Source organism: Leopardus geoffroyi, chromosome B2 (assembly GCF_018350155.1).
Source record: "Leopardus geoffroyi isolate Oge1 chromosome B2, O.geoffroyi_Oge1_pat1.0, whole genome shotgun sequence".
NCBI lineage: Eukaryota > Metazoa > Chordata > Mammalia > Carnivora > Felidae > Leopardus > Leopardus geoffroyi.
Window position 1 is genome coordinate 10930492 of NC_059332.1, and position 24784 is coordinate 10955275.

At 44.5% G+C, this 24784-nt stretch overlaps 1 protein-coding gene and 1 pseudogene across 5 annotated transcripts in view; both read right to left on the reverse strand.

Moving 5' to 3' along the window:
- Window positions 1–284: 284 nt before the first annotated feature.
- The window catches only part of RNF144B (ring finger protein 144B), a 181082-nt gene continuing 156582 nt past the window's right edge, over window positions 285–24784 (reverse strand). For all 5 annotated transcript variants that reach the window (XM_045497262.1, XM_045497264.1, XM_045497265.1 and 2 more), the window contains 4 exons: window positions 8385–8589; window positions 6203–6347; window positions 2770–2859; window positions 285–1617 (listed from right to left, as the gene is read on the reverse strand). In XM_045497262.1, coding sequence (XP_045353218.1) covers window positions 1477–1617; window positions 2770–2859; window positions 6203–6347; window positions 8385–8589 — 581 coding nt within the window. In that variant the 3' untranslated portion in view covers window positions 285–1476. The remainder of the gene's footprint in view (window positions 1618–2769; window positions 2860–6202; window positions 6348–8384; window positions 8590–24784) is intronic.
- On the reverse strand, window positions 16318–17769 carry LOC123609347 (annotated as a pseudogene).

Sequence of the window (24784 nt, forward strand, 5' to 3'; positions counted from 1 at the left end):
TTTACACACTGACATGACACGACACGGTGCTAGGGTTGTTTTAAAAGAGTTGGGTTGGGGCGCCTGGGGGGCTCAGTCGGTTGAGCGTCCGACTTCAGCCAGGTCACGATCTCGCGGTCCATGAGTTCGAGCCCCGCGTCGGGCTCTGGGCTGATGGCTCAGAGCCTGGAGCCTTGTTTCCGATTCTGTGTCTCCCTCTCTCTCTGCCCCTCCCCCGTTCATGCTCTGTCTCTCTCTGTCCCAAAAATAAATAAACGTTGAAAAAAAAATTTTTTTTAAAAAAATAAAAGAGTTGGGTTTACGAGTCTATACCTTTTGTTAAGTTAGGAACTTGCAACCAAAATTTACATATGTAATATGCAAAAAAAAAAAAAATCATTAGGTTGATTTCTAGTAAAGTGTATTAGTCCCAGAAGGAAAGACAAAATGGCTTTGAGGAAACATCTGTTTTGTGTGTACCACGGGAAATACTCGCATGTGCCCAGAGGACAGAGGGTCTAGGTAGGTGGCAAATTATATGGATTTCTAGGTGTACACATGGGACTTTGATAGTCACTCTTGCTATGGACTTTCAGGTGCAGTCCTAAATGTGCTGGGCGCAAGAATGCAGGGCTCAGGAAAGGTCTCTGTTATCTCCGGTGAAGGATTTGAACCTCTGCCCCTTGACCCGTATTTCACATCAGACAATCCTGCAGACCACAGCTACTGGCTGGAGGAGAGTCTCCCACCTTCGCCAGGCTGCACTTGCCCAGGGAGAGCCGCTCCATCAGACCACATTGTTTTACAGGCTGTAGCCCTCGCACTGGGAAAAGACACCTCCCTCTGCACAGCAGTTTTGTGCTGGAAGCTGAGATCACACAAGGAGAAACCCATTGTGTTTCTGCCAAGTCGCCGTGGGAATGCCGGCAACAGAACACCCGGCGGCTGGCCGAGGCCGAAGCCAAGTACCCACTCCTGAGCTAAGCAGCCTGCTTTGCAGCTCTTACAACAATCTCCTCTTAAACGGTGTTATTCTTTCCCTCCCCCAGGGGGGTCTCTCCCGCGTATCTCTTGTGGTCAAATCGACACAGAACGGACGCTGGTGCTCAGTTGTGATGTGTGTGGCCAACCGCGACAACACATTTATTACGCTACAGGTTCACTTGGGCTCCTTGAATCTGGCCAGCAGTTGAACAGTCCGGTGGGATCCTCCGGGGGGGTAAAATGATGATGGGTTAGCAACCCATTCCTTCTCAGCAACCCCAAAGCTTCCCGACGTGCTCCACAGACACAGCCTAGACCGCACAGCCCGGTTCTCTTCACACGGGAACACGTGCACCAGGGCTGGGCCTTGGTGCCAGAGGCAAGTTCAAAGTCTGGACACAGGCACTTTCAAAGGTTGGCAAGGAGGAGGCAGGTGCGCTAAGTGGGGCTTTCTCACTGTGCTTCTCGTTAGAACCCCAGACATCTGTGGCACGTGGACGTGAGCAGAGACCTCTAGGTTGTGGATGGGCTGTGCTTTTTCTTCTTGCCCCGACAGGACTTGCAGACACAACAGATGATGCAGGGGGAGGCCAGGAGCAGCAGGGGTGAAGTCACCAAGGCAATGATGCCCAATCCCACCAGAATCCCCACCACCTGGAAATGTGGAAGAAAAGGCTACTTCAGCAGTTAAATCTTCCTGGATGTCTACTGTACCCTCTGCTAAAGACCGAATGTGTGTTTCCCCCTCAGCCCCAGAATTCATATGTTGAAACCCTAATCTCCAATACAATGGAATCCGGAAAGGAGGGTGGTTCGGAGGTAATTAGGACACGAGGGTGGAGCCCTCACGGTGAGATTAGTGCCCTAAAAAAAAGATATTAGAGAGCTTGCTTCCATTCTTGCCACTCTCTGCCATGTGAGGACACAGTGAGAGGGAGGCCATCTACAGACCAGGAAGAGAGAGGGTCCTCACCAGAGCCCAACCATAAAGGCACCTCGAGTCTCCAGAACAGGGAGAAATACGTTTCTATTTTTTTTCAGCCACCCGGTTTATGATAATTTATTCTAGAGCCTGAACTAAGACACCACCTCAGGCACGCAAAACAGTTACCAATCATAGGACCTTGTAGCCCAGTGCCTGCATGATCTGAACTGGATACTAACCAGGGAGACGGCAAGAACTAGATCGGAGGGGAGGGAACAAAACAGACATTAACTCGAGCAAAAGCTCTGTGTGACCCCAAACTGTTGCTCTTGGCGCTCTGGCTCTCTCCCTGAGTTTCCTAATAGTCTCATAGGGATATTAACAATGATTGCTAGGCTATTAACAGTGGCACCCTTAAAAGGAACGCAGCCTTTAATGAATATGAAACGCTATTAAAAATAAACCAGGACTTCCTTTGAACCTGCCACGGAAACACAATGGCAGGTACAGAGGGATTTAAACCCCAGCAGCGGCTCATGGGATTTTAGAGCACTGCCTTTTATAGAAAGTAGGACTTAGAGGGTTTTAGGAAAGTCGTTCTACCATTTTTTCGGGAGGAAAGAAGACCTGCCTTCGTTCTGCAGGTGGCTGTGAATTACCCAGCTGCTCCAGGCCCTGCCCCTCCACTTACCCGCAAGGGGGTCATGCTCATGAACTTCAGGTACTTGCTGGATTCCCTTTTCCTGGCCCTGCCCAGGGGCTCCCCAGAACCTCCAGGGATGGATGTGTAAGCAGACAACAGGGTGGGGAGGAAGAACAGGGGGGCTTTCTAAGCCCTCCCACGTCCAGTGTATCTCGTGCTTCCTTAAGGGTCAAGGTACCTGTGTTCGGTTCCACATCACTGAGGCTCTCGAGTGGCCAAGCTTATTCCTACACGGCCCTTTGTCATAATGCCTGAGGAAAATGTCATTCTGAAAAACAAGGAGAGAGGTCTCAACAAACACGCTGTTTTGAATTGAGAGACAAATACTAACCACACTGGATCTAACAAACGCGAACCATATTTTGCTTGGTGGAAGCAAACGCTCTTTCGGGCGATACTGACGAACAGCCTCCCCGAATCCCGAGGCCGCTATCTTTACGATGTATCTCGGTACTTTTACAAAGCACTGAGTGAAAAGAGATTGTAATCAACGAGACTCTTGACTGAGTCTTGAAAGGCTCCGTGTCCTGACCGATCCTCTTTGAAAGGTGGCTCTAGAGCAGGTGCGATGTGGAACGAAGGACAGTCTTCCTCGGCTGGAAGGCGGCCACAGTAGAGCAGGCGAGGAAAAATGCCAGCAGCTGAGGTGGGAAATGCAGGCATGAGATACTGAGAAGGTAACTAACCAGGCGGGGGAAGAAGGAGAAGAAATCACAGGTGAGGGGAAAGGCACTGGGGAGAAGCAGGAGCCTGGCCAAGAGAAATGATAACGGAGAGATGAATTTTGTTGGGATGATGACGGCTACGGTTTGGACAGGCTGAACTTGAGAGACACTTGAGCCATCCAAGTGGTACTGTCCAAAAGGCAGCTGATTCCACAGATCTGAACTTTGGGGGAAGGCCTTAGGTACTGGCAGATGTTGGGGGGAGGGGCAGGAAACAACACAGAAGTAGATGAGATCACCCGGGAGAGAGTGTAGACTGGAGAGCAAAGTGGATGTTGGTCACAAACATTTGGGTCACAAAGAATGGGTCAAGGGGAGCCTGGGAAGGAAACGGAGAAGTGGCCAGAAATGCAGAAGGGAAGCCAGAAAAGGTGTCATCACTGAAACAGACAGTTTAGGTAGGATGAGGACTGAAATATCCCTTGCATTTCACCCAAGGCCTTAGAAAAATACAGCTGGGGAGTGACAATGTGGCAAGCTGAGTGTACTTCAGTGCCCGGAGGTAAGTCAGCGTCAATGACAAGAGGTGACTATGTTGTTTTGAGGCCTGGCTCAAAGAGGAGGCTGGGGGAGAATGGGAGTATAGGAGACACATAGGTTTGAGAAAAGTGTGATTCGTTTTCAAATGGGACACAGCTGCATATGTGATGTTAGTGGAAGTTGAAGTCACAAGAGAGAGAAGAGGTAACAGAAGGGGACAGGTCTCTGAGGTACCCACAGCATAAGATGAAGAACACCTCGTCCTCTGAAGACAGCAGGGATGGGGACGAAGGCAGGAGCAAACTCAACACCCCAGTAAAGCTCAAAACCATGCTGGGTGGTTGTCTGTCTCACGCTTGGCTCTCAGACAACCATCCTGCTCCCAGACCCGCTGCTCTGAAACTTTCCCACAAACAAAGATCAACACCACCATCTGACACAGAACACTTGTCGAGGGGAAAACATCATTACCAACAGGCCAATGCCCCTGGCTAAACCCGAGAAAATGGGATCTCAAGAAACAATGACCAGAAAAAGATGCTTCAGTATTTGAAGCCTGTGTATCCAGCCTTTTAACATCTGTACCATTTCATCTCGAGCGTCAGAACAGTCCAAGTAACAGAACAGTGTGTTCTTTGCAACGCCATACCCCAGACATATTCCAGCCAAAGGATGGACAGATCTGGCACACATATTTATTCCCTTGCATTCTTGCCGCTTAAAAAGAACCTCGTGGGCTCAGCCTCCTTGGGGCTATGAACCCAATTAGTATTCTGGTTAAACCTGAAGGAAAACAGAGAAGATTTCTTCCCTTTGTAAAACATGAGGGCTGTGCAGTCAGTGAGAACCTCACTCAGAACATCTCACGTTTGGAATCATGACAGCTCTCAAATATCACCCTTAATTGTAATTCCGGGGGTTATGATAGAATTTTTTTTTTAAGTGGAAACATTTCTTTCAACCTGAGCTACTGAGCTTCTAAAGTCTAAAATCAACTTTCTTTTCCCCAATTTATACCTCTGCTTGAAACTGAGATCGGGCTGATTAAAATTCTTACAGATGTCGTCTGAAACAACCTATCTAGTTTTCAGCTAAAACCCAGGCATGTGGGGGGTGGAACGCATCCCGTGTTCACTGTACACGGACTCGCTGGGTGTGTGTGACACTAAAGCCCCACACTAACTGCTGATCGAATTGAAGCAAACTAAGCCAACGAAATGAGAAGTTGAGAAAAGAAGGTCCCCGCCCCGCACCAACATGACGGAGGCTCACCCGGATATGGACGCATTTTCTTCGTCTGGATTGCCAAAATAGTGAATATCTCTTCCTATCTGGGGTAGCTCACATGTGCTAGAGTCTGCTCATCCAGCCTTCACATCACCTTTTACCTCTGGGGTTACCATTGGCCTTGGCCCGGGACTGAATGAGCTGTACTCAAATTGGGCAAGACGTGCTTCATGAATGGTGAGGGAACAGAGTGAGGGGGGCAGACCCCTGTGTCTGGGAAGGCAACCCTAACAAAACAATAGCAAAACTGCTGTCATGGCAGTGAATGAAGTGGTTATTGAAGACATCTCATGGATTTGAGTGGCTTTTTTCTTTAAATTCAGAAAGAAGAAGACAACCAAAGTACAGTAGGCAGAATGGTGGCTCCCCTACAGACGCCCGTGGCCTAATCCACAGAATTTAAGAATATGTTGCCCTTACATGGCAAAAGGGACTGTATGAATGTGATCACATTAAGACCTTCATGGGGGAGTGTAGTCTGCATCATCCAGATGTGGCCAACCTAATCACAGGGCCTGGAAGGGCAGAGAAGCTTCCCCAGCTGTGGTCAGAGGGAGCCGTGAATTGGAAGAAGGGTCGGACAGATGGGATGTGGCTGGCTTTGAAGACGGGGAAAGGGGCCACAGGCCAACGAATGCAGGCAGGCTCTAGACACTGGAAAAAGCAAAGAAATGGATTCTTCCCTAGAATCCGGAAAGGAATGCAGCCCTAAAGACCCTGCGATTTTAATCCAGTGAGACCCATGTCAGATGTCTAGAAGTAAAGATAATAAATCTGTGTTGGTTAAGCCACTGTGTTCGTGGTGATTTGCTACAACAGCAATGTAAAATGAACACACAGATGATTCTTTATGGAACAAGAGGAGACAGTGCTCCCAAAACAGGAAATGTCCCTAAAACAACAACAACAACAAAGCTTGCTTGCCTTTAAGGTTGAGGTGACACAGTGAAGGTAATCAGAGATTTTACAGACATCTAAAGTGGAGAGCATCACTAAGAACAGCAAATGTCTCTTACAGGACAAACAGAGGCTCATTGTTTCCAAAGGAAAGGCCGTAGGGTCCCGGTGGTCACCCCGATACAGAAAGACCACGTGAGAAGACTTCCGAGTGGAACTTACATCCAGGTTCTGGAGACAGTGCCAGCAAAACGTGTGCTTGCAATTCTTGCACATCATCTGAGCACAGCCTTCGTTGCGTTCGATATAAACCCGACACACGGGGCATTGCTTAATGGGGGCTTCTGTGTCTGTCCCAAAGAGGGCCCTAGAAACAAAATGGATGAGAAATTATAGGGTGTGGATCAAGAATGCTGCCTGAGTTTCTTGAAAGCTAGAACCACAAGGGGGTAGACTACCAGAGCCGGGGAAGAGTGAGCTGAGTGTAAAGACTTAAGTAGTTAACTAACACCTTTCTAGATTCCACTTTATGGTCACCAACTGAATTCCTGGGGCTCCTGATGGGTAGGTAGTGAACCCTTCCTTATCCGTGCTGAATTCACTTCCATGGAAGAGGGTGGGGGTAAAAATTGGAGAGACACAGATTATTGGTCGTTCAGATAACTCCAAACAGAAGAGAACCTTTATTTATCTTTGGCTTGAAGTGAATTATACAATTGTATTTTCCACACCTGGCTTAACTCGTTATTTGGAGTATTTCATTCCCCGAGCACACACTGTCTAAATAAGAAATGCAAGCAGTCCGCTATACAAGAGAAACACGAGCTCAGGATCTGAGACGGCACAGATAAACCTCTTATCTAGTGATCTGTTCTGACAAACAAATGGCAGAGGTTGAGGGAGTCAGTGACCAATACTTTAAAGAAACACCTGGGGTGCCTGGCTGGCTTAGCCAGTACAACATGCAACTCTTAACCTTGGGGTTGTAAATTCGAGCCCCACACCGGGTGAAGAGATTATTTTAAAAAAAATAAAATCTTTAAAAAATAATAAAATAAAATAAATGCCCAATATCATTCAAGAGACCTGCTCCAGATGGATGAATAGGTCAACACAGGCTCACAGCCTTACGGGGCACAGAAAATAAGTGGAGCTAAGTGAGGTGGGAGGGTTAGGGAAGCCACAGCCCGGCGAGGTACTTCAGCCACTGTTCATTAAAACCAGCACCCAGCACACGGAGACATCAAGTTCACAAAGTGTTGTTAGATCCAGGATCGGAGCTGGTGCTCACCATAACCTTATAGAGCACTGGGACAGTTACTATTTTAATTCCTACCCTCTCCCTTTTTTTGCAAAGAGAGAAACAGACTCATAGAGGCTGAGTGACTGACATGAGGTCACACAGGCACCAAGTGACAACGTCAGATCTCAACCCCTCTCTCCTCTGGGATCTTTGCACTGTTCTGTGACACCCACAGACCTTACTGCCACGGCAGTGAAAATGCAGAAGGTACTGGCTAGGAAGGTCCACGCCTGCCAAGTGCATGAAGATCTATTTTTCCTCTTGATTTGTTTGGTCTAAGATTCCAGCCCAGCATCATAGCCAGGTAGTGTTGCTATTCCTGAAGAATGGTTCTACACACTCGGAGGGTGCGGGGTGAGTAAGCCAACTGGACTCTTAACACTGGTACGCCTGTTCTCACTGATGCAGAACAGCCATAGCCTTGAGCAAAGCAAGGGATCAAGCACAAAGGTCTCTCACTCTGGGCCCTTCTGCTGCCGTAAAAAATACTGAAAGGTACAGATTTAATTGCTGCTCGTTGTAACAAAATCTGAACCTTGGTGCCATCTTTTCAGAGCATAAAGTATCGAGAGATGAGTTCTCTTCCTCTTGGACCTAGGAATTGAGTACTGCACTGCCCTGCAGGGCTGCTGTTTCTACTGCTGTGCTCTCTTTGACGTGACTGGCACACCTCACAAGCTGGCAGCATAATCAGGTAAGAAAATAATCCCAACACCACTTTGCAAGCAAGAAGAATGAGGTCTGTCCCTAGCAGGTGGCTAGCACTCCTTGGCAAATGACTGTGGACAAGCCGTGACTTCCTACTGAAAACCAGTGGTCCCTGTGCCTCCCTGCCTAAAGAGAAATCAAAATTTATACAAGCTCTAATTTCAGCAGTGGCTGGAAGATCCTCCAGGGGTAAATACCTAAATTCCCTTTAGAAATTCTTCTTTTGTTATTGTTTGTTAACAACTTACCAATTCTGAGCCGCTTCTCAGGGAAGCTCCACAGGGAAGTGACTGATCTCTACATTCCGTCACCAGATAACTCCTTTGCCAAGAGACATATCTGGGGTTTCTGAGAAAACCAGTGAATAATCCCCAAGGCCATTTCCCTTCTTACCCGTGCTCTGTCGGCAGGACAACAGGCTGACTATCTCTACAGGAGACTTCTGCATGCCAAGCATCCTTGCAACATGAGCAGAATTTCAGGTGACAAGAAGGACACTCCACCAGTACGGGCTGTCCCGGGTCACTTGATGCAACAGGGCACACTGTCTGACAGTCTGCGACAGGACACCATGTTCGGTGGGGGTCCAGGTGAACTTCTAGAGTGTAAAAAAAGAAAATGTGATGGTCTACCTGTCTTGCGTGCAGGCTTGCGGTTTTCCTCCCCTTCACGTTTCTCTGTTATAGGCTAACATCTATGGAAGCTTGGTAAAATCAAGGGCAGTGATTTCTACCACTGGTCTTCAGAATGGATCCAAACGTACAAGGTCACTCAGCCCTGCCGCATTTCTCAAAGTAGGTACTAATGGAATGCCCTTCTGAATAGATAAGGTGTGTTCTCACCAACCAAAATCTGCGATTGTTTTTGGAATGCTTCTCACCGTTCGTTCAGTACTCAAAGTAAGCAAACATCTCAAGTCCCTGCTATCATTATTTTGGGTATCATCTTAGAGGAAAATTGGACCTGAAGGGCCTACCAAGGCAAAAGAAAAAAAAAAAAAATACACAAAGGATTTTGTCCTTTCAGGCACTGAGAAATAAGTAGTTAAGTTTCTTCTGTTTCTTAGAGGGAAATGAAAGCACAAGGAAGAAATCGAATAGTTTAGGGACCAAACAGCATCTGTCTGGTGTGGCTTAGCAAAAAAGTCAGATTACCTGTCAGTTTGTATATTCCGTTGCCCTGCCATATGCTAGAGACATTTGTAAAAGACTCACATGCTCCAAAAACAAAAGGTATGGACTTTCACAGACCATAAAATGATAGTCGGTTACATACTACACGTGAGCTAGATCCACGTGGCATGTAGGAAAGCATATGGAGTTGGGGGTAAGGCCACTGTCGTTCTATTCAAATGTTTACAAATTTTGTTCAGTCTTCTATTTTCTATTCCCTAACAGACCCCATGTTCTTGTCACATAATGTGACCTTTCAGGGAACATATCATGCAAAAAATGATGTTATTTGAGTAGTTGAGTGGCCCGTTTTTTTTTTTTCTCTGAACCAATGTATTTTGCAAATTTTAAACCAATGAGATTCCGGTTTTAAATCTCCCAAGGTTTGTGATTCTTTGTAATTTCCACACTGGAGGCAAACAGACCCAGAGAGTGGTACAAAAAGGAAATGAAGGCATTAAGTCTGAGCTTAGTTTTAAAGGTGATAATTTTACAAATTCAGTATCAGGGGAAATAAGTCCAAAATGTTCAAGTAAACACCGTCTGCATTAATCTCTCATCTAGAAAATGCAACAATCAGATCTATGCTCATTATTCAAAAAGAGCATCCTTACACATAGTGTCTTATCTAAAAATTTGGGGGAGCTGGGGTTGGAGAATTATAGGCCAAATATAATCAGAAAAGGGAAGCCTATTATGATTCACAGGTCCTCAGACCCCAAGAGAGATGGATCCTTGAAAAGTCCCTAAAACTTTGGGACAGCCTGGTTAGAAAGTCAAGGGGACAGTGACACACACATGCTCCAAGGTCTTGACCTTTTATTTCCACACCATTTATATTTTCTTTCAAACTCTTATAACTGCTTCACAAACACTAAACACTAATACACTAAAGAAATGAAGGTTGATGGGGCGCCTCGGTGGCGCAGTCGGTTAAGCGTCCGACTTCAGCCAGGTCACGATCTCGCCGTCTGTGAGTTCGAGCCCCGCGTCGGGCTCTGGGCTGATGGCTCAGAGCCTGGAGCCTGTTTCCGATTCTGTGTCTCCCTCTCTCTCTGCCCCTCCCCTGTTCATGCTCTGTCTCTCTCTGTTCTAAATAAAAAACGTTGAAAAAAAATTAAAAAAAAAAAAAAAGAAAAGAAATGAAGGTTGGTATGTAAATTAGAGCTAAGGACTCCCACGTCACATACCTACTTACCACCCATTCTAAATCAGGGGTCTTTGAAAAGTCTGAAGATAAAGAAGGAAAAGGAAAGGAAAGATACATAACATAGTTAAATTTATAGCATCCCTACAGATCAACCTAAAAAGATACAAACATACAAATTGTCCACATAACTCTAATCCAAATTATTTGGTAGACATTATGACCTGTTTGTTCCTACCAACTTATTATTTCAGGGAGCTGGGATGCCACAATAAATGCAGGATCAATAAATATGACAGCAGTTAGATTTCGAGAGATTCCCATAAGGAGAAAAATCTGAGGAAGCCATGCGCTGGCAGAGCCCAAAGCAAAAAGCAAGGAAAGAGTCTGAGCCACAGAAAACCGTGATTTCGTGTATTTTTCTCCACTTTGACAGCACAGAAATGACCAAGCGAAGGAGCGTGGAGGAAGGGACCAAAGGGACACATTTCAGCTTTCTACTTATTTCGTTGTTCTTTAAGTATAGCTTATAGAACTTAACTAACACCCAAAGTAGGGTTACCAAGAAATAGATTCTTACTCTATCCAAAAGTGATATTCGCCACTCTAGCCACTTCTAGAGTCCCTCACTATCTGCCCAACCCCTTTCAACCTGCCGAGAACACTCGTCTTATCTCTTCAGACGCAGAACATGGCAGACACTCGCTTTCCCAGCCTACTGCGCAACCGTAGCTTGATCACGTGACATGGTCTAGCCAGTGGGAGGGGAGGGGAGGTCCGACAAGGGGCTTCTGGGACAAGGTCTCCTTCCTGATGTGCGGGCAAGAATTGCCCTTCCGTCCAGCCACCTTTGAACACAACCGCCTGAAGTTGGATGTCCGGGAATATGATCTGGGAAAACTGTGAGGAAAAACTACATGAGGTAGAGAAACCGAGCGGCTTCATCAGCCAAACCTGCAACCATCGACCTCTGGATTCCGTGTGTGAGGTAATTCACTGCCCTCGCTGTTTAGGCTCCTCAAAGTCCGGCGTGCTGCTCCTTGTGAATGAAAGCATCAATAGTGAGCAAATGCCCACTTCCAACAAGGACCGTTCCTCCTGGGGAAGCAGGTATTGTACAAAGGGGATGAACGCGGCATGTCCGAGACGACCTTTAAAGTCCTTTCCAACCCCAGGATTTTATCATCTCTGTAGGTGAGGAACGTGGAAATGCGCATACAGAAAAAAATACACACGACACACATCATCCTGTGGAAAACGTATGTACCATAATAAAAATTTTTTGTTATTATTAAAGTTTTTTTAAAAAAATGGGGTGCCTGGGTGGCTCAGTCAGTTAAGCATCTGACTTCGACTCAGGTCATGATCCTGCGGGTGTGAGTTCGAGCCCCGCATCGTCAGGCTCTGTGCTGATGGCTCAGAGCCTGGAGCCTGCTTTGTATTCTGTGTCTCCTCCTCTCTCTGCCCCTCCCATGCTCATGCTCTGTCTCTCAATAATAAATAAACGTTAAAAATTTTTTTTTTTTTAAATTAACACACTATGCCAGATCCATAAGGTTTTTCTGTAGTTCAGCAGACAAGTAATGTACATCCATATAGTTGAACACTACGAACTTTAAAATAAGGTGACTCAAACGTGACAATATGGAAAGATCCTAAGGATATATTACCAATTAAAAAATGCAGATTCAGGATGAGTATAAATGAACCATGTTTATAAAAATATGTTTTAACATTTTCAGAAGAAGGTGCCTGGGTGGCTTCGTCAGGTTGAGCGTGAGACTCTTGATTTGGGCTCAGGTGATGATCTGATGGTTCATGACCTCAAGCCTCGGATCGGGCTCTCTGCTGTGCTGTCAGCTCAGAGCCTGCAGCCTGCTTCGGATTCTCTCTCCCCCTCTCTCTGCCCCTCCCCCACTCATACTTGCTCTCTCTCTGAAAAAATAAATAAATAAACATTAAAAAACAAAACAAAACAACAGGGGCACCTGGGTGGCTCATTCAGTTAAACATCTGACTCTTGATATCAGCTCAGGTCATGATCTTGCAGTTTGTGGGATCAAGCCCAGCGTTGGGCTCTGTGCTGACAGCATGGAGTCTGCTTGGGATTCTTTCTCTCCCTCTCTCCCCTCCTCCATTTGCTGTCTCTATCTCAGTCTCTGTCTCTCTCTCTCAAAATAAATAAATAAACATTAAAAAAATTAAAAACATTTTCAGAATATGTAAGAAACACGAAAATGGTTATCCTTGAGTAAAAGGCGGGGGGGGGGGGGGGTTGGGGAAGGAAGCCAAGATTTACTTTAATACTAAACTTGAATTTAAAAAACAGGAATACTACTTTTATAATTTTTAAAAGCTAGGTTTTTTATTTTATTTTTTACATTCCTTTTGAGAGAGTGCGTGCACACGATGGGGGGGGCGGTGGTTGGAAGGAGGGACAGAAAGTGAGGGAGACAGAGAATCTCAACCAGGCTCTGCGTTGTCAGTGCAGAGCCTGACACAGGGCTTGAACCAAGAACCATGAGATGGTGACCTGTGCAAAAACCAAGAGTTGGAGGCTTAACCAACTGAGCTACCCAGGCACCCCTCGAAGCTCATTGGAAAAGGCTACTATCAATCTGGTATATGAACAACAGACTAATAAAATAATTCTGCATCTAAGCTGTCCCCTGGAAAATCATCTGCTTTTTGCAACACTGAAACATATTTAGATTTCCCCTTTGTTTCACATTCTCCATATATACAATTCTCATACTATGTTTTTCCTTCCCCCTAAAAATCCTCTCTCTTTACCAAATTATAGTCTACCCCCCCTTAAAGGACCTTCATTCAAGGACCTACTGTGTACTTGTCTTAATTTTGATGTCACAGAATCAGCATCTTGTAGACCCTAGATCTCCACCCACCTGAATTATGGCTCTCTGCATTTGGAAAGACATCAACTTGGCAAAACATGGAACTTTACATACAGCACTTTCAAAATTAAACCGCCTTTATGAAATGTCACTTATTAAGGGCGACAATGAAAAAATTTTCTAACTTCAAAAGGAATAATAATTACCCTTACTGGACCCCTACTTACTGTCTCTCTGTACTTAACATCCATTTCACTTCTTCTCTCATCCCAGTCCTTGGATGAGTGATCCAGAGTCACTGATTCTCATTCCTATCCCCTCCTACCCTCCTGAAATTTCTAAAGTCAAGTTTTTATTCCCAACTCATTAATAAACTGCTCTCTGAAAGTTAAAACTGCCATGCCCCTACTCATATCCAGCAAGTGTTTTGGTTTTTTTTAATGTTTTATTTATTTTTGAGACAGGGAGAGACAGAGCATGAACAGGGGAAGGTCAGAGAGAGGGAGACACAGAATCTGAAACAGGCTCCAGGCTCTGAGCTGTCAGCACAGAGCCCGACGCGGGGCTCAAACTCACGGACCAAGAGATCATGACCTGAGCCAAAGTCAGCCGCTTAACTGACTGAGCCACCTAGGCGCCCCCAGCAAGTGTTTTTTTTTTTTTCTTTTTTACATTATTTTATTTTTGAGACAGAGAGAGACAGAGCATGAACAGGGGAGGGGCAGAGAGAGAGGGAGTCACAGAATCTGAAACAGGCTCCAGGCTCTGAGCTGTCAGCACAGAGCCCGACGCGGGGCTCGAACTCACGGACCGTGAGATCATGACCTGAGCCAAAGTCGGACGCTTAACCGACCGAGCCACCCAGGTGCCCCAGCAAGTGTTTCTTAATGCAACTTGTATCAGATACTCTTGTAGCTCCCTCTTCCATAAAGCACTGGCCTATTTTCTTTCCCAAACCTTCCTTCTCCTTTAGCATCAAAACTGCTTCCGTCGGTCCCATCTATGAATGGTGTCTAAGACTTGGCCCTACATTTCTCCGTTATTTGACTTACACAACCCTTGCCATGATTAAGTCTCAATCTCATTCTAATTTGTACTATTTCAAACTTCTTTTGGCCTCATGTCTTGTGATGACATGCCTGAAAACTAGGCATTGGTCATTCAACAATTGATCAATGTCAGGTACTTTTTAGAGATCATGGGCTCTAAAAGAGGTGAAAATAGAGGTTTGCAGGGCGCCTGGGTGGTTCAGTCGGTTAAGCATTCGACTCTTGATCTTGGCTCAGGTCATGATCTCATGGTTTGTGAGTTTGAGCCCCACATCGGGCTCTGCACTGACAGTGTGGAGCCTGCTTGGGATTCTCTCTCTCCCTCTCCCTCTGCTCCTCCCCTCCTCACTTTTTCTCTGTCAAAATAAATAAACATTAAAAAAAAAAAGAAAATAGAGGTTTACTTCTCAGAAATCTCAGCGCGAAAAGAACCAGAGATGTTCAAAATTAATAAAATGTAAAAAAAACACAAGCAACGTAATAACTGACAGAGCACCCCACAAGATAACATAAATGAAATTATTAACAAATAAATGTGAGCAACTCTTAGGGGTGGAGGTAAGGAATGTCTGATATGCAGAAACTTTTTTTTAATACAGAAATATTTTATGCTTCTCTTATCCCAATATCCATAATGAAGTTTCTCCTTTTAATCAGCTCTAAAATCAGGAGGTAAAACTGGTCCCTCCTAACCACAGTACAAAGCAGATGGCACATGCTGAGATAAAACACAAAGAAATTAAGTTAGAGCTAAAGCACCACAGAAGCAAAGATGAAAAACAAAAAAAAACCCAATCCCCGTAATAGCAACTCTGCAGGCAGCCAGAGTCAGGAAGGCATAAAAGGAAAAGGACAGTCTCCTTCCCGATAGTGGAATAAAGATTCTGCACTTAAGGAAACACTGAGCAAGGACACTGGCGGTCGCCTCCTGAAGCAGGGTCCCACCAGCTCACAACCTACTCCATCTCGTCCCAACGCTGCATTCAGTGACACCACATGAATCGGCTACTTGAGAAATCAACCACGGTAAAGTATTTACACCACAGAAAGCGGCAAACACTGTAAATCAGGGCCTCCCCCGCCCCCACCAAAAAATCGTTTGCCAACACAGCCCTGAACATTGTCCACCTTGAGAGTAAAAACATAGACGTAGAGACCCTACCTCAGCATAGTCAAGTGTGGGGCACACAGCGGGCAACCGAAGAACAGAACTTAGCATGAGAAGAGAAGTGAAAACTACAATAGTGACAGTTCTTGTAGCCATATTTGCCGACCAGCCTTTTCTACCTCCTGAACATCCCGCATACAGACAGGTACTTACATCTGAAGTAATCCTCTCATGTCTCCCACAGGTATACATCTTCTAAAGAGTGTTTGCTATTTGATTATATATTCTAGTTTATTGTTGGTTAATTGCTTCTTGCACATATGTCTGGGATCATCAACTCCAGTGAGAGCTCTCCTAGAAGACAGGCTGTTTCTTCTGCTCAGAACCACAGCATGTGTATGTATGTTACGAGTACGTATTTTTGGATCTGCCCACCATCCTTCTAAGCACCCCTCGCTATGCCAGTCATATGAGATGCACTCAGTACATTCCTGACCACCCAGCAGATGGAAATTTTTTCCTTTATAAATACAAAGGGTCACGGGAAAAAAAAACATAGAACAGATATCTACTAATTTAAACCAATTTCTTCTCTTGAACAGAGCCCCCCCCTTCTCCCATCAGCCATTCTTTTAAAGAATCTAAATAAAATGGAAAGCGCTGCTAGGTAGAATCTGACATGATTAAAGCCTGGAGAAAAGTCCATCAATACAGGAGGTACCCACAGTAGCAATATAGTACCATGTGTTTATGTAACGTTTGCTTTGGGGCACAGCTGTTTTTTACACAGGTACTTGAGCTTGTTCTACACCTTTTAAATATTATTCTGGTGGGGCACCTGGGTGGCTCAGTCGGTTGAGTGTCTGACTTTTGATTTTGGCTCAGATAATGACCCCACACTTGTGGGATCAAGCCTTATGTCGGGCCCCATGCTGAGCGTGGAGCCTGGTTGAGATATATTCCCTCCCTCCCTCTCTCTCTCTGCTCCTCTCCCCACCCTGACTCATTCTTCCTCTTTCTCTCTCTCAAATAATAATAATAATAAAAAAAATACATACACTGTTCTGGTTAATTAAAGGACACTTGTCAAAGAAGTTATGCCATTGTCTTCTTGGTAAAGCATTAAGAGCAAATAACTATTCTGAGGCAAAAAGACAAATCTATCCAAATTTGACAGTCCCCTCAGCTTTATATTTCTGTGTTAATGAAAGGAGCTAAATAAGTTAACAAGGAGTTAACATTCAAAGGAGTAGTGACTCAGTTTCTCACACTGGTGACGGAGACAGGACTAAAGAGATTTATCACTTGTAGTCAAACAGTACACGCAAGCCTTCTGTAGAAATTCACAAAGGACATTTGAATGAGAAGAAAAGGTATACTTCTTCTGGGCCTGAATATATAGAGAATACCTAAATGATTTGGTTTTTTCTCTTGCCGCCTTCATTTTTGTTTTATGGCAGAGACCTCTCAGCTCAAATGCACACTTTCTGCTCTCTCAACTGGGTAACTATTAATTTGGTTAGAATTGCTAGAGATAAGCCTCTGGGACTGTTACATTTGTGTGAGAACCAAATGACTCTGAGCAAACATTACTTCTGGTTTTGAGAGTTATTTATAGCTGTACGTTTTTTAAAAACACATTGAAGTCAATAGGTTAGAACCATGAACAAGCAGCTAATCTACGCATGGTTTTGATCTGAAAGATTTCCAACTTATATCCAAATGATGCAGAAGAAGAGACTTACACATGTAATAGGGCAGGGCAATTTCACAAGGAGCGAAGTGAGCAGAGGGGAGGGTCACAGGACATAATGTGGGGATAGTCATCAAGGACCTGATTCTAGAGGATGACGATAAGGCCTAAGCATGCTGAGAAGCCGCTGGAGGGGCTTCTTTTTTTTCGGTAGTATAACACAAATACGATGTGCACATAAGCTGTCTATTCACGTTCGCCACTATGCGGCCTGGCATTGGGAGCGCTGAGTCTGATGGCCAGCTGGGCCGTGCTTTCCATAATGGCTCTGTGGTTCTTAGACATTGTAAGCAATCTCTGCACAGTAAGATTTGTTGCACATCCGCAGCTCTTCACACTCCTTGACGCTGTGGACGAGGAACTTCTGGAAGCCACCAGGCAGCACGTGCTTTGTTTTCTTGCTGCTCCCGTAAGCAACGCCGGGCATCAAGATCCGGCCCTTGAATCTTCTGCACGCCATATTGTCAGTGCCTCTGGGTTTCCGCCAGTGGCGCTTAATTTTGATATATTGGTCTGACTGGTGCCTGATGAACTTCTTGGTCCTCTTTTTCACAATCTTGGGCTTCACCAGAGGTCTGAGGGCGGCCACGATGCCAAATAGGAGATGGCCGCCACCCCCACAGGCAGTGCCTAGGAAGAGAGGGCAGTGCCACTGTGATGAGGGGAGAGCCGTGACACGATGACCACTCTCAGAAGATTACTCTGGCTACCGTAGGGAGTAGAGCTGGTGGCGGCACAGGGTGACGACAGAGAGCAGCGATCTAATCCGAGATGCACTGGATTCTAGGTGAGAAGTGGAAGTACTCATAATTTGGAGCATATTTTGAAGGTGAAACCGTCAAGATTTCCTAGTGAGGATACAGTTGGATGCAGTCATTCCAAGCTGACAACCACTGATCTAGAAAGCTTTCTGAAACTTCGTATTTGTTGAATAAATGAACGAAGCAACGTAACAGAAGTGTAAGAAATGCTATCTGTAGATCAATTCCCCGTGGTAATAAAGGATAATTGACGGTCTACACAGCAAGGTTCTGTCTTACTCAGCCCTGCATTCAGATATTTCCAGAGAACAGGAATAACCGCTCAGAGAGACTATTGCACAGGGTTTCTTGGACTCTCGGGGAGAAGAGCATCCCCCAGCAGAACAGGGATTCCCACCCGCAAGTCTGGCCAGATTACACTGAAAAGGTATCTGAGCACAGCACGGCATCTCCCCTAACGACTGTGCTTCGGCCCAGCTCCTAGAAGAGCAGCTACAAGTAAACATCCACAGAGGCTAAGAGAGGCATTTTTATTTTTTAAGAATTAGAATTTCAGGGGCACCTGAGTGGCTCGGATGGTTAAATGTCCAACTCTTGATTTCAGCTCAGGTCATGGTCACGCAGTCCGTGGGATCGAGCCCCCCTCGGCACTGAGAGTGCGGAGCCTGCTTGGGATTCTCTTTCCCTCTTTCTCTGCACCTTCCCTGCTCACATGCGTGTGTGCACACACACTCTCTCTCGGAATAAATAAACATTTTTTTAAAAGAATGATTTTAATTCCAATATGCTATTAAGAGCACAATTTTGCTTCCTATCTGTCAGGTAACAGAGTATACCACAAATGGTTTTTTTCCTAGAGGAAAAAACGCTAAAGGGGTGTCACATATTAGCAATCCTAACCCCACGCCAAAGAGGAACCGACTGACGGACACCAGTTGGAAGCCAAATCATGTCCGTGAACAAGAGCTTCTCCCCCTCACGCCTGACTCCACCCCGTTGACCTGAGAGGAGCCTGAAGGGAGGGGAGCTGTACGGGGTTAATGCGAAATTTTTAAAAACACTTTTGATTACTATTAGAGTGAATTCGGTTCTAACTCCTGGCTCTTGGCCTAGGAGATACAGTTATCGTGGAGATAAACAAAATGCACACATCCAAAAAAACATAAGATTTCATTTCTTCCCCCTTCAAATTGCCATTCCAAAGCTGGAGGAAAATGCACTAATGCGTATTCAGCTAATTTTTGCTGCATCCGCGGTGACGAAAGCTTCATGTAGCTCTGAGATGGGGGAAAAGTTCAGGAATCTAGAAAAAGAGAGCCCAGGGGCCTGTACACAGGCTAGGGGTATTCCCAACACTTTACCATGAACGTGATTTAGCAGTCATTAAACGTAACATACTTACATCAGAGACAGACAAATTCACCAACTGGAGCCAGGATTTACTTAAGAAAATTAACACTGATCACTGAAGTAAAGTTGCATGACTGTTTGGTCTTAAGACTGCTTGTTCATAGAAATTATGCAAGGCAGGAAATGCTACGTAAAGCTATCTCTACTTCTGTATTCTGACAATTCTTGAGAAATAGAAACATTTTAAGAGAATAAAACTGCCTCGCGCCCTAAGGAGCATGTCTGACCCCAGCGACTGTTTTCAGTTTCCAAACCCTGATCTCGAGATCCACTGGAAGCCATGAGTATGACATAGGTAGAGCTTGGTTTTTATTCTGTTGTAAATTCTCTTAACTAACATAAGTGGGTTTTCTGCCATCCTCTGCCAGTGTGAAACTGTGCCAGAAAAGAGATCCCATGATTTCATATTATGGTAGGAAACATCATACACCCAAGCTAATTTATCAGCTGAAATAAATCAAACTGGTTTAACTTTCATGACCCTCTGCATTTTTAATTATGCCAAAGTTAATTTGCTTTCTGATATCTCAAGGAACAAAGGTCTTCTGTAGATAGTTAAAATGCAATTAAACTGATCAGAATCAACATCTGCCGTAGTAAATAAAGTCAAAGAGACGTGGCCTTTAGCAGCCCTCTGTCAAGATTGCTGAGGAGAACCAACAGAATTTCAGACCTGGAAACAACTTCTGAGGTTATCCAGTCTGACGCTCTTACATTATGACCCACACAAGCTAGGAGCGTGCATAACCCGCAGTTCATGAGTATATGCTGGGATCCGGCCTTTTTTCCTCCTAGAATACCATTCTCTATGTAAACGCATAACCATGTTGTTAAATAGATTTCCATTTCCACTATGAGCATGGGAACATTTTGTCTTTAGAGCAGCCACTTTGCACGCTCTGGGTCAGCAAGTCATGATCTCCTTGGAGGTGCTGGAGAAGGTGGGTTCATGATTCAAGTAACAGCACACTGTATGATGGTGCCATACGATGCTTTAGAATCTAGGACAATGCGGATGGAAACATGCTGAAAAAGATACGGGTTAAGATGAAAAGAGGACAAAAGTCGTATTATTGTGCTATACCCTCAGTCCAAGGTATGATCTGGATTCTAGAAGATGCTCTTTTCGTTTGGTTTAGAAACCACTGGGACAAAGGTAAGATGGGGTGGCAATAGTGATGAATAACAAAAACCACAACAACGATAACGACAGCAATAATTTACTGAGCACACACAGTGACAGACACACAACACTGACTCATTCTTCACAACACTCCAGCTGTTACAGGTGCGGGTGGAAGTGCACACAGGGAGAGGCAAGACGTCATACTGTGCCTGTCACTTGGGGCCCCTTTCAAAAAATCACCCTATCTGGTGATAAGGGTCTCTTCTTGCGGACACTTTAGTTTTTCAGAGGAAAGCTGAACCAGCTAGAGGGCGCTGTTTGAGATTTAGAACTGACCCGCAAGAAGGAGTTGATGGTAAAGGAGAGGAAGCAGAACGCTGGGGAGAAAATGTTACCATCTGGAGGCACAGGGTAGCTTTGTAAGGAAACCCTAGACTTAGTCATACATTTACCACAAAACACCAAAAAGCTGGCTCAAAGGGAGAACAGGTGTGCACACGCACACACATGCATGATAAGAATGGGCTTAGGGTCAGAAACTATGAAAAGTAAGATGACTAATAAGAGACGGGAGCTGCTGAAAAATAAAACTGGAGGTTTTGGAAGGTCATGGAAGTATTGCACAGCCCTAACAAAAACAAAACAAACAAAAAACACCAGGGCGCCTGGGTGGCTCAGTCGGTTGGGCGTCTGACTTGGGCTCAGGTCACGATCTCGCGGTTTGTGGGTTCAGACCCCACATCGGGCTCTGCGCTGACAGCTCAGAGCCTGGAGCCTGTTTCGGATTCTGCGTCTCCCTCTCTCTCTGCCCCTCCCCCATTTGTGCTCTGTCTCTCTCTCAAAAATAAACATTAAAAAATAATTTTAAAAAAATGCCAAGAGAAACCAAATAACTACACACAGAGCCCTGGTGACATAAAACCTTAAATGATTAAAAACAAAGGAGGGGCGGGGAGCATTTCACCAAAGACAAATAAAGGAGCGAGATGAAACTCAAAGAGCCCCATCTTCAATGTTGAGACTTTTGTTGCAGTGTTGAAAGGAGGCTTGTGAAAAATGCTGAGAACAGATGGGCTTTGGAGAAAGACAGGGCCGTGGCTTACAGCAGCATCGGGAAGTGACCCTGGCACACAAGAGATTCTCAGTCCACAGAAACGTAGATACTAAATACGTGAGCGAAGGCAGTAGGATTAACAGATAACAGGAAAATAACTTCCTATTTTACTTTTTCCAACAGAGAACAGTGTGCCACTGGCACCATTTCTAAGAGTTTCCAGCCACTCTGAAAATACAAAGAGCCAAGAACAGACCAATCAACCACGAGGGAATTGAAGCAACGTGCAATTATAATAAGTACAAAGGGGTCACAAAAAATAGGAAGAGTGCTTAAGGACTAGAGATGGAAAATCTTAATCCAATTTAAAAAAATATTCTGAAAACATAGACTTCAGACAAGCAGACTCGAGAGACAAAATTCTAGCCTTAATCATCAGGCACGTGCTTTGAGGACCAGTAGAAAGTACAACAGTGATCACTAACACAGGCCAAACTTAGTATTCTCTTTTCTTTGTTAATATGGGAAGACTGACATGGAAAGGGAAAGCCACAAAGACAGTAGTAGCCAACAGAAAGTCACAGATGGAAGGAAAGTGGATTCATCGAATAACCCATCTATGCCAAATGCTGTTTCTCTGCTTTATGTAAACAGGGATGAATTAGGCTTGTTCCTATTCAAAATATTTTTCCCCCACAAAGACTCAGATGAAAACAAAGCTATAAAAGGCAAGTTAATCATATATGTAACATAAAGCAGAAGACAATTAAAACACGGATGACAGACTAAAAACCGAGAACTTGGTAGGCAAGAAGCACGGGGCAAAACTAATGGAAATGTGTATAACTAAGATACAAGGCCACCACTAATCTGAGTCTTTTTCCAGAGCAACGGCAGTCTCTACACCTCTGAGAGCCCAGTCAGTGAGTTTTACTTTCCCCAAGTTAGCCCTTTAGATCATTCACATCAGTATTTAAAGCATCCCAAGACCCCCTTGTAAACAGTTCCACATAAAATATTTTTGTGGCATAGACCCCAAAGTGACCTAGCTGGTAAGTCTCGAGTCCGAGGTAGATATGAAGTCTATTGAGTAAAAACAAGATATACAATTTAGATAAAGATCATCCCAATCTAGTAAATTCCCTTCCATAACACTGTATTGATTTAAACTTACTCTTACTTGGAATGCCTTTCTCTAATAACTCTGTATCATGGATGGATAAAGAAAAAGTGCATGAATTGATACTAAAGAATTATAGGGGCACCTGGGTGGCTCAGTCAGTTAAGCGTCTGTCCAACTTTGGCTCAAGTCATGATCTCATGGCTCATGCGTTCGAGCTCCATGTCAGGCTCTGCGCTAACAGTGCGGAGCCTGCTTGGGATTCTCTCTCTGCGCCTCCTCCGCTCATCCTGTCTCTCAAAATAAATAAACAAACTTTAAAATAAATAAATAAATAAATAATTATAAACTGCCTTCCCAAATCACCTCAGATCAAAATGTCTCTGGACTTTGGTTTCCTTTCTTATAAATTTTTTTTTTCAACGTTTATTTATTTTTGGGACAGAGAGAGACAGAGCATGAACGGGGGAGGGGCAGAGAGAGAGGGAGACACAGAATCGGAAACAGGCTCCAGGCTCTGAGCCATCCGCCCAGAGCCCGACGCGGGGCTCGAACTCACGGACCGCGAGATCGTGACCTGGCTGAAGTCGGACGCCTAACCGACTGCGCCACCCAGGCGCCCCTCCTTTCTTGTAAAACAAGGGAGTTGAACCAAACTCCCAGATTTAACATACTTCCAAATGTAATTGTGGTTCTATACTTTATGATAGTAAAAATATACAATTAAATTTATATTTAAATGACAGAGCTTGGGCACTTCCTCAAACACCAAATACAGAATTCAGCACATGACCAAGCAATTCCACTTCTAAGTATACACCCATAGGAACTGAAAGCTAAGACTCAAAAAGATACTTGGTCCCCAGTGTCCCCTGTAGCATTATTCACAGCAGGCAAAAGGTAAAAACGATCCAAGTGTCCTATAACAGATGAATGGATAAGCAAAATGTGTGATATCCATACAGTGGCATATTATTCAGCCATAAAAAGTGCTGATACACAGCACCATGTTTTGAACCTTCAAAACATTATACTAAGGGAAGTAAGCCAGACCCAAAAGGAATATAGTGTATGATTCCACTTAAATGAAATATCTACACTAGGCAAGTTTACAGAACAGCAAGCAGATTACAAGTTACCAAGGGCTGGGGAAAAAAGGGAAATGCGAAGTTATTATTTAATGACTACAGTTTCTGCTTGGGGTGATAAACAGACGGTAGTGATTGTTACACAACACTGCGTGTGTTCCTAATGCCACTGAATTGTACACCTAAAATGGATGAAATGGTAACTTTTATGTTTTGCAGATACATATTACCCTAGTAAAAAATTATGCAATTAACACAACACACAATCTATAGATGAGGAAGCTTAGACACAGTCTATGTGATGCTGGGCAAGTCTCAACCTCTCCAGTTTTCACTCTATTCATCTACAAAGTAGGAATAATAAAATCCATTATCAATTCGTGGGATGGGTAATGGGACATCCACCTGGAACTTGTGAGAAAAAATAAATTCCATGTATGAGTAAAACTGCTTGATCAATTTATAATGCATCAAAGCAAAGATATGCAAGACTACTTATAAACTGGCTCTAAGGCCTCCCCAACTTGACTGTAACTGGACCGAATATATTAACACACCTGATGAATAAATAAGCCAATCAGAAGTAGGGCTTATTCTACTTCTTGTAGAACTACAAGAACATCAAAAAGTCCCAATCACAAAGTAAAGTGTGAGGACATCTATCCAAGCTTTCTGGGGGAGAACGAGAGTCCTGACCGATGATTTTCCATGTGGACCTCTCCCGCAGCAAGGCTTTTCCTACCACAAGCATGGATGTACACTTAAGAGTGTATTGCTCAGTGAAAGATGCCAATCTGAGAAGGCTACATATTGCATGATTCTAACTGTAGGACATTCCAGAAAAGGCAAAACTATGGGCACATTAAAAAGATCAGTGGCAGCCAGTGGGTAGTGGGAAAAGATGAGTAAGTGGAGCCTAGAGGAATTTTAGGGCAGTGAAATGCTGTGTATGATACTGTAATGGCACATGGTGTCATCAATTTGTCCGAACTTAAGAATGTATGTACACACACACACACACACACACACACACACACACACACACACACACGATGTGGCCAATTAACTTCACATGTTCTAATCCCACTAACAACAAGATAATCGTATTCTCTATTTCATTTTTTTTTTAATTTTTTTAACGTTTATTTAT